This window comes from Cinclus cinclus, chromosome 3, assembly GCF_963662255.1.
Source record: "Cinclus cinclus chromosome 3, bCinCin1.1, whole genome shotgun sequence".
Taxonomy (NCBI): domain Eukaryota; kingdom Metazoa; phylum Chordata; class Aves; order Passeriformes; family Cinclidae; genus Cinclus; species Cinclus cinclus.
In genome coordinates this window covers 92,025,152-92,036,016 of record NC_085048.1, presented here as the reverse complement: position 1 = coordinate 92,036,016, position 10,865 = coordinate 92,025,152, and the positions used below count along the sequence as shown (strand labels likewise).

The 10,865-nt window shown below is 35.3% G+C and overlaps 1 protein-coding gene across 1 annotated transcript in view; it reads left to right on the top strand.

Annotated features, from left to right (window-relative positions):
• The window catches only part of USH2A (usherin), a 374,892-nt gene that overhangs the window by 48,302 nt on the left and 315,725 nt on the right, over positions 1-10,865 (top strand). Inside the window, exons 9-10 of the mRNA XM_062490428.1 lie at positions 432-627; positions 1,404-1,534. Of these exons, the coding sequence (XP_062346412.1) occupies positions 432-627; positions 1,404-1,534 (327 nt within the window). The remainder of the gene's footprint in view (positions 1-431; positions 628-1,403; positions 1,535-10,865) is intronic.

The window sequence follows — 10,865 nt, the reverse complement described above, 5'->3', positions numbered from 1 at the left end:
TAGAAGCTAAAAGAACAGACATCATTTAAAATGCATCCAAATAGATGAATTAGGTAAATGTCTTCTGTGTAATAAACATAGCAAGCACCATTTTGCATCTTTAAGGGTTTAAGTGAATTGAAATCCCAGGACGTTAGCCTGTGTTGAGTATCTAAATTGTTAAAATTCTGTTCTTCTGCCCACTTTCCTTGGTTTTACTCTGTTTGTAAAGTGACTTAAAAAGGTTAGAATAATAATGAAAATGTTTGGTTTGTTATTTCCCTTTTGTGCTCTCTCACTTTTTGTCTGAGCCCAATATTATTAATGTTTGAACTGGGGAAAACACATAGAAAAAAAAATATGAACATAGAGACTATCATAGAAAACTTGTGAGGTGAAGAAATATTCATGTCTAAGAAGCAGCATTTTCTTTTCTTTCTGATTTATTTCAGTGTGATCGCTGTTTGCCGTTGTATAACGACAAGCCTTTTCGTCCAGGTGACCAAGTCCATGCCCATAATTGCAAACCTTGTCAGTGTTATGGCCATGCAGAAAGCTGCCACTATGACTTAGCAATGGATCCTTTTCCTCAGGAGCACCACCGGGGTGGTGGCGGAGTCTGTGATAACTGTCAGCACAACACAGCTGGTAAGTCAAAGAGAACGGACTGCTTATTTTACAGTTCCTTTTTGACTAAGTCTTGTGTCAGGTGAAATTAGTAATGCTCAATGGCTGACAGTCCAATAAATTCTCATGTATATGCGTTTTTGAATTATTGACATAATGCAGTACCAACAGAGGTATCAACTCCTAAACCATGGGAAAATACTGTAAAATTTAATCCAATCTTGTATAAAAACTTTCATGCAAAACACATTCAAATAAATAATTATAATATATGGTTTCAAGGCTATTTCCATTACATGTGCTAGAGCATTTAAATCCAAAATCTTATTGGACCAGTTTAACAGACAACATGTAAAAAAGTTGTCAAATTTTGCTCTAATGTCAGTTTCTTGCTTATTGAATGAATCTCTTTATTCAATGTAGGTAGTACATTTGAATACTTATTTTTAAAATCTCTTCTATTTCAGTGTTTTTGGCTTTATCTGGTAAAGATAAAAGAAAAGTTTCAGGTTCAATTTTTCAAAAAAAAAATATATAGGCATTTGCATGGTACAGCTTTTATATAAGTGTGGTATTATATAACAGATGGAAGTTTAATGGAGTAAAACATAGTTTGTAACAGGTTCATTGTTTCATATGCTCTGGATCACTAAATTGGCAGGTAGAGATGAAAGGTGCATTAAAATGGACGTCCTGAAAATTATAGAATTCTCTCAAAGGAATAGTCTTTAATTTTGAATTATACAGCTAATTTTAATGAATTGAAAGCCATAATGCATAACCTTTCTTTCATGCAGGAAGGAACTGTGAGCTGTGCAAGGATTTCCATTACAGACAAGCAGGTGCAGATCTTTCAGCCACTGATGTTTGCAAATCCTGCAACTGTAATGCAACAGGCACCAAAAATAAGAGCCTCCTGTGTGGTAATGTAAGTAGCCTCAATACAGAAAAACATTCAATCAGCTGAGTAGACAGCCATAAGATTTCATTAAGTATATTCAGATGGTAACTAGTCTATTAAAAAAATGCTTAAGTTCACCCTTTTCAAAATGGTAATTGACTAACATCAGACATTTGAAAGCTGAGAAAACAGAGGAATTTGAGATGTACTGCTGAAAAGTTACCTAGATCAGCAACAGACATAGAAGATATTATATGAATAGTAGTTTTGGGATGCTACCTCTGCACTCAGTAATGTTAAAACATCTAGATTCTGAGTGTTTTTGAAGGTCTTGGTACTGGTGTTAAAGTTACTAAAAGGTTTTGAAAATTCAGGCAATAAGCTGAGCCTTAAATTGAACTAAAATTAAAAAAAACCACTTTTTAAAATTAAAATTGCTTTTTCCTATAATAAGACAAGGATTGATCTCCCTTTTAATTTATAAAGTCCATTAAAGATAAAAGAAACACACAAAGTAATGCTGAAAAGAGAGCACCATCAGCTATGCTTTTAAAGCCAATGGACCTCATTGTCAGGAAAGCTGTCTAGTCAAATAAGAAAACTATCTGTAACTTTTAAAAAATGCATGCTGGGGAAAAAAAAAAAGAAAACAGAAAAAGTGATTAAAATTTTGAACATATGCTAAAGATATATTGTGGTTTATGTTCTATTCACGTGTCCTGTCCATTGCCAAAATCTAGATTTTATTAGGAATAGGAAAGAAAATAATTGTTTTGAAATTTATTTTAAAGGTAGAGCTTATTCTGCAGGTAAATGTGCTAGAACTTCTTCAGCTTGTTCCCACTTTTCCTGTCTCTTTTTTCAACACTTCTTTTCATAAAGTAATCTCTAGCTTTTTTCATCATTTGTCCCTTGTAATTGAATTTTATTTGACAGTGAACTCTTCTGGATCCTATTGTATTTTCATCCTCAGTTACCATCAAAGAACTACAGATACCTGTCCAGTTTGACTCAGTGCACTTTACAGGACTTCTGCATTGGTACATGTTCTGTGTGACATGCACGTTTAGCAAAACATGTTTTTTAAAATAGTCTGCTGTATTAAAAAGAGAAATTATTTGATACTTTTCAGTCTTCTGAAGTAACACGTACTGCCAGTAACACAAAAGTGGAATAAAAGAAAGCCTGCAAAACACGGGTATCATGTTAGGACTATTTTTCAAGATGTAAGCAGAATGAAAGCAAATGTCAATTTACAAACCCAGGGTTTGTGGTGAAATGTTAACCTAAATAATCTTTAACTGTGATTAATAATCAGAGGAACAGTAGTTTACAGAAATCAGTGTTTTATACTTAAATGTTCAAGGATGTTGATGATGCCTGACCATGAAAGTATGAACGGGGAGATAAAATGGGAGAAATGGGGGAGACTATTGCTCTGTAAAGCATCAATTGCTGCAGTAGAAGCAGAACAGGGAGAAATGGTTGAGAGGCATTAAAGAATAGATTAAAAAGGCTGGGGACTAAAGGCTGAAATGAATTACATGAAATAGGAAGGCAGCATTGAAGGAAGCGTTTCCAAATTTGACCTGTGGAAGATGGAATCATAAGGAATAAGGACCCTACTCATGAAAATTAATTGTCACATCACATGATAATTTTCAAGGAAATTTGCCAAAAATGGGGCAGAATACACTTTTACTGCATAACTCATCACTTTTTTCAGATCATCAACATTTTTTTATTTTTGTGAAGTGCCACTTTAGTCACTAAGTTCCAAGAGGTACAGAGCTCCAAAATTAATCTGTTGAATCACACAGAAAGAACATTCACTCATCAAATGAAGTATTATTCATGCTGATAGTTTGCAAGATGTGTAGAAGAGCTGACTGCAACACAGTTGCTCCCATCTCAGTTCTTTGGACTGATCATGAAAACTTAATTCCTCTTGTTACCTATTGCACTCTACCCTTGGTGAGAAATGCATGTGGGTACGGAGAATTTCTCCCTTGCAGCATTTCTCACTTCTCATTCATCTGAAGATCATGTCCACTTACTGATCAGTGTGTAGCTTCCTTTGTATTTTAAAGTGCAAACTATCGTAGTAAAACTTCAAAATTGTGACTTTATGGCTTACAGTAACAGCGGAATTTTAGAAAAGTGGTGTAGCAGTGCATCCACAAGCAATTTATTAGGTATTTTTGCAGAGTGAGCTTTTCCTTTGAGACTGGCGAGTACAAGTGAGAATTGCTGCAGCCTGATAAAATTTGTCCACTTCTGTGCTGGTTATTGATGTTTAGTCATTGTAGAAAAGATGGTTGCATTGTCTTTGTGAGCATTTGTCATGAAATATTTCAAACAATCACAAAGTCCAGATGAACTGTTAGAGGTGCTTGAGTCTTAGGAGAGAGAAAGAAGAATTGGCTGCCTTCCTCCTTTCTCCCTAACCATTCACATGTGAGAGAGTTCTACCAGAATACTGCTGACATGATCATTCTTGCTCTAGTTGGAGATTAATGTTTTCTGGCCCGCATACCAAAATCCTTTAGTCATTTTCTTGTGCTGCTTTTTACACAGACTGTTCTACAAATGGTTACATATTCTGTCAGGAGCATTCCTTTGCTGGGCATTTGTTATTAGGCAAACCTGAAAGTGCTGCTGTTGCTTTTACCTTGTCTTTGGAAGTAACATTCTGGTCTCAGTGAATTTAGTCATCTTTCTTTACTCCGCTTTTTCTGATTTTTAAAGATTTATCCTTAACATCCAAATAAATATGTATCATGTACTTCTTGTTGTGAGGAAGCTGTATTTTACTGCAGAGGATATTGTTCAGAGTTGCAAAGAATTTTCTTCTGTCAAGGTGGCAGCTGTATTGTCTCATCTTGCAAGAAAACTCCTAGGCAAGAAAATGAACTAAATGTTAGTTACTGTTTTCTCTGAAGAGTCACATGAAAGCAGATTCCAGTGCTACTGAATAACTATCTGAACAGACTTCAGATAGTTACTTGGTAGGTGAAAGTTACTTCAGAAATGTGAAATCTGCACACTCCCTAAATACTGTTTAAAAAAAATTATATATATGTATATATGCCTAAAATGAAAATAGTATTTCTATTTCTGTTTTCACTTCTGAGTTCATTCTTTTATCTAAAATTAGAATGCGCGTTTTCATTTATCAATCTACATGGATTTCAACCCATTTATTGTGATTGACAATAAATAAATAAATGGAATATGTGTTGCAAGGGAAAGAATAGGTTAGGTTAAAGCAGTTAATTAAGGGGTTTTCAGCCAACAGATAATCCCAAAGCAAATAAGGAATGTAAAGGATGCACATGTGTCAATAAAAAATATTGTGAATAGTGGAGTCCATAAAAAATCAAGTTATCAAACACTGTGTATATTCTGAATCCTGGGTTTCTCTTAATGGAAGGCCTTTAACCTTATTGTTAAAATGACGGAAAAAGAACTTTTTTTTTTATGTTCAGTAATCCTATGGCTTTATTTTGGGTGGATTATAAAGTGGAAATGCTGGTTTTCTGTGAAAGTTTATTTGTGGGATTTGGTCCACTCTCAGTCCTTGGAGTGTTGTGGGCAGAGGGTAAATGCCTCATTTTATGTTTTGAGCAGAAGTAGTAGAAAGCTACTGACTTTTGAAAGTCATCATACGTGATGACAAGAAGAGATATCAGGGGAGTGCAAAGGAACTTCATTATTGCTGCTTATTCAATTTTCAGTTCCCAAAGCCAACATGCCGAGAATACTCTCAGGTATTTGGTGTCAGACCATTAACCTATGTGTGTGATCCAGCGCGCTGTACCGTTCTCATTTCCTAAACGGGAGAAAAGAAAAAGAAAATAAGAGTCCTCAACCCCCTTGCTCCCCCTTCCTGAGACTGCAGACGACTGGATGCTGGGGTCCTTGCCAGATTTGCATCAAGTAAGATAGTGAGAAATATATGATTAGCATTTATATCAGAAGGGCAGAACGTTGAGACTGGTACCAATCAATTGCAAAACTGGTGATGGCAAGATGAAAAGAAAGAATTTCATGCCAGACCTGAATATACCCCTGAGTCTTGCAATGCCCTGAAACTTGCAGTGGGTCAAGTGGGTGCTTCTGCTGTGGTACAAAGTAAATAATTGAAATTAGTAATGACTTGGCCAATTATAAAATGTTATTTTTTGTCAGGTGTTTTGGACTTCAAAGCCAGAAGTTAACTTTGGAAAAAGAAACTTCAAGTGTCAGCTTTATTTGTTTTACATAGTAAGATCCAGCCTCATAATTCATTATTGTCCAGAATTGGAGAGACCTTCTGATTATGTTTTTGACACTATGTTGCTTCTGTTATAGATGCCAAAGAACAGCAATTTGAAATTACAAGCATATCCAAGGGGAGGGAGTTGATTTTAACTTTGGCAAAGGCTTAGGCAAATGATTTTCCCAGCAAATTGCATTTTATAATATAAATATACATATGGGCAATAAGAGTTGAAATAGTCAGAAGTTATATTTCTGATACTATGATATATACATGTTCAGTATCTACTAGGTGAGTGCCATGGCTAAGCAGTTTGCTGTACTCTAACTAGCAATTAAGGCAATTCTTTGGACTATGTCACCCTTTGTCCTGGGTGCTTAAATCTCTTTTTAAGTCCATGTGTCTGTCAGTCTAGTAACAGGACATTGTGAGGATTGCTGAACAGGCTTCACTTTGAATTTGTTGTTCTAGATGTGATGTGTTAAAATGTCCCACAGTTAGTGTGGCATCACGAGAGTCTTAAGGAGGTGAACTGCTCAGTATACCTAAAATTCAGAAACATTAAGTAGTTGTGTTACTGATTAAGGATGAGTCTGCAGCTGTGGTTTATGCAGGAGAAGGTTGCTGGCATATCTTTTGTAACTGCACTCAAGGATATAAGAATAATGTGTATATTGAATGTAAATTATAAATGACACAAGGGATACATACGAACTCAACATCAGTGATTTTCTGTATCAAATAACAGTTGCAATTATGAGGTCCCAAGACACACCACCACTTGGTACTAATGCTCAGCCAGGTTCATTTTCAGAGTGAGCAATCCAGACAGATATTTTCCATCAGTGATTTAGTACCAGGATGGTAATGTTAATACACAGGCTGTTCGTGTCTGCTGACTGTTTGGGTCAGAACCAGGCTTCTCGGGCATAAGTAATGGGAGCACAGATTGCTTTCTGCTCTTCAATACCTAGCATTGGTTATAGAAAATTGAAATATTTTTCTTTAAATGACATGTAACATTTGAATTGGGGTAGGGGGAAAGTTTAAGTAATATCTCCAGTGAACATCTGGTGAAATTCCAGTTATTTTCAATGATACCATGGTTTCCAGAGTAAGTTGATTGTAACAATAATAACAAAAATAGCCTCTTTGTTTCGTTAATTTACTTGAATTTTTATGCAGTTATTGAAATGGTTTGTTCTCCCCATTTTGATGTAGATTCCCATGTGTACCTGTGGTATACCTATTTCTGCATCATTTTAAACATTTATCAGCTTGCTCAGCTTCTTTGAAACAGTATTCATCGCCAAGCATTTCACAGATTATTCTGGTTTTTCTCTTGTCTGTACAGAAAAATGAAGTATATTGTTTTTCTGTATTTCTCATTTTTAGATCAAATTCTCCCCAGATTAAGCCCAAATATTATTTTTACAGGGAAATCTGCAAATGTTTTCATTGGCTGCTTCCTGGATAAAATTTGAATTTTTTTAGTTGGCCACACATTTCTCCCTCATTTGAAGAGTTATATTTAGTCTTCAAGAGTACTTTTTTTACCCTGTTAGGATTAAGTTTGGGGACGTACATTTTCTGCAAGTGCATGTGATTAAAATTACTGCTTCTTGTAATAGCTTGACACAAAATTATGCTGGAGATCCTGGTATTCTTTGCTGCTTTTAGCACTTAGTAATCTACAGGTTTCACTTGTGGCATCTGGAAATACCTGTCCTTTGCTCACAGTTAGCCATGGGTTTCCAGGTATTCAGGATCAGAACAGGTCTGCTGTATGAAATGAGACTAATCTGGCACAGTATCTTCTCTGATGACCAGAAGCATGATCCTACTGTGGCATGCTTTTCTAGATTTCAGCTATTTATGGGTTTAGGGCTACCTGAGCTAAACTCAGGATTTTCATCTGAGTAGCCACATGTTTGGTGTCCACATATGGAATTAATCTAACTAATTTCTTGAAGCAGGTAATTCCTTTCAGTTCACTTTCTTAGAATTTCCTGTGTATTCTATCTTATAATTTGAGAAAAAAAAAATCATTCTGTAAGACACTAATGATTTTGTAGCCATGTATTCCCTTCATTTCAGTTCTTTATTTCCAAACTGTTAAGTCTTTAGTCCCTTCTCTTTTTGTATCTTTGCTTATTCTATTCACTTTGTGACACCTTTAATTTTAGGGAGGGTAACCAGATATACAAATTATGTAAAATGTTGATACAAAACAGATTTTTATGACAAAATGAGATTTCCTGTGTAATTTTCAGTTTTTATTGATAATCACAGTATTTCTATTGCCTTTTTAACTGCTTCAGAGCTTCCAAATGACTTGTAGGGGAAATGGAGCAGCTTTAACAGCTTCTTTCTTGAGTGGTAATGGCTAATTTTGGGTGTATCCCTATCTATCTATAGTCAGTGTTGGTTTTCCCCAGGCATTAACTTTGTACTTCTTGATGTAGAAATTAATTTGACTTTTTGATAATCTATTTGGTTCAGTGTATGTGATTTCCATTCCATTCCATTCCATTCCATTCCATTCCATTCCATTCCATTCCATTCCATTCCATTCCATTCCATTCCATTCCATTCCATTCCATTTAGATGTTGCTGACTTAAAGAAATGCAGTAGTATCATGTAGCATGACTTTGCTTTAAGAAGAGTACCAGTCTTTCCCAATGTATCATTTTAATTTCTAATAGAAGTAGAATAAAGCCTACTAGAATGTAGATCTCAGAAACTTCCTTACAGCCTTTTAAGGAGATTGCTGTAATTTTATTCCTTTTACTGGTGTTGATTTAAGCGATTATTAACTATTTCAGTAATTTTATATTTTGTTTCATCTAGAACTTTAGTTTCATGTGTAGTCACTTTTCAACGGATGAGATTTTGCTAAAATATTTTTCTTGTGACTTCTTTGGTTTTAAACTAGTCTTAGAAATAAGATTGTAATAACAGTCTAATAAGATTCTAATAACATTCCGGATGTAGAAAGGTTGCACCTCTCGTAGTGCAGAGCTGTGAAAATCTTCCTTTGCAATCTCTCTTGTGATTCTCTTTCCTGAATGCTACACATAATCTTAAAAGCATTAGTTGATCATCTTCTTTCCTCAAAGCAGAATTGTTGTCAGTGCTATAGCCAGTCAGTCATGATTTTGTCTGGATAAATCTTGATACCTCTGGGAATAGGGATTCCACATCCCGTCCGGATAGCCTGTTTCTGATGCTGCACTTCTCTTTTAGTGGAAAGTTCTGATGCCCACTCTGAATCTGCTAATCGTACCACTTAATTATTTCTTGACCTGATTCTCTGGTAGTCTTCCTTTGTTTCTGACGTTATTTTTTTTTCCTTCATACTTTAGGCATGTTGCGTGTTAAATGCTTATTTTTGTGTTGCCTTATTCTACTTTTAAAATTTAATGGCTGTTATCCTCTCTTATTTAGTTATCCTATTTTGATCTTTCTTTCACTTTTTGAAGATTACATTTTGCTTTCCTTACTGTGGTTGCTTTTGGATTAACTTCAAAGTTTTTTGGGTATGAGTTGAATGCTACTGTGTAACCTGTGTGTGCTGTGATCACTAGCACAAAAATGTTTATATTACACTTAGGCACTAAACTGGGTATTTTTCTTCATTTAGGATTAAACTCAGAGCTGCTTTTCACATGTAAGTTCTCTGATGAATGGCTGGGATGCATGACTAGGTCTCTTACAATACACTGAATATCTAGATCAAATCCAGTCTAGAAGGGAATTGACTTGAAAATCCTTGTTGCTGTGTTTTTTGCTACTGTGGTCTTTTAACTTCTCATACTTGCTGTTTTTCTGCCTTTTAAATATCTACATCTTCCTGAAAAATAAGGCTGATACATCAGTAATAGATCTCTATCAAGAAGTCATATGAAAGAGATTTTATGGACTACAGAATCCTTTTATTAGGAAAGGGTAGGAGTATATGCTTCTCTAACTTCTATTCAATATTTCCTGCATTGAGAATTTGCTATTAGATTTTGAAATGCTCTATTTTTTATTAATAAAGCTTAGAGCTTCATTTTAGATTTGAGAGTGTGATGATAGTATTTAAGTGGAACTTGCCATTAGCTTTGTCTCTTTTGTTTCAGCTTGGCTTTACTCATGGATTAAAGATGAAAAAGGCAACTGTTAAGAGAAAATTTTGTTTCAGTAGCTAATTAAAAGCAAAGTACATTGGACTACAGCTGTTGATGTCATAGATGAATACTGGTTTTGAATTACTGTACTTTTTTATATTTGTAAATATTTGCACTGAAAACAATATGCTGACCCAAAGAAAATTCCTTGTAACACGGTGTCTTTATTTCTGCCTTTCTCAGAACACTTCAGTTTAAAAAGTTGTTTTTTTGTTCCTCAATCGTGAATCGCAAACCTTTTACCAATTCCCATCTCTGTGTTGCTTTGACTCCCTGGGATTGTTTTTATGTTGTGCATAAACTGATGTCTTTGTTTCTCCATCCCTGTGCTGTTGCCCTTTCCTTGTGGTTGGTTTCCCCACCATATTGGGAAGTGATGAGTGTAGAGATTGGGGTTTTTCCCTGGCTTTTACAGGTCTGAAATTGAGCTATCTTTTCAGGAGCCCTTTATCCTTGCACAAGACGTGAGGCTTGTACTCCCAGATCATGGTCTGGGCATAACAGAGCATGTGTCAGCTCTTTCTGAATAGCAATGCTACATGTTTAGGGAGAGGGTGAGGGACCTTTACATACCCCCACTGAAGTGGAATGGTTTGGATCCCAGCTGAATCAAGAAAAGAGGAAGAGGGGTTCAGCTGCTGAGCTGTTGGATCATGTCCTTCAGTAAAGGGAGAGGAAATGTACCTTGGATGAGTAATCAGAAAGGAAAACCTTCAATTTTGCTTCGTTCTTATTTAATTAACATTTTCACTAAAATAAATAAGCATATGAGCAAGCAAAAAGTTGCAAAACTTGACCTTTGAAGATGATCGTTCTTTACAGTAACTATGATTCAAAAAAGTATTCATTTTAATAGGAATCACCATATCTACAATGCAATTTTGTAAATATTCTTTGCAGGTTCTCTGTCCAGATGGTAAATAC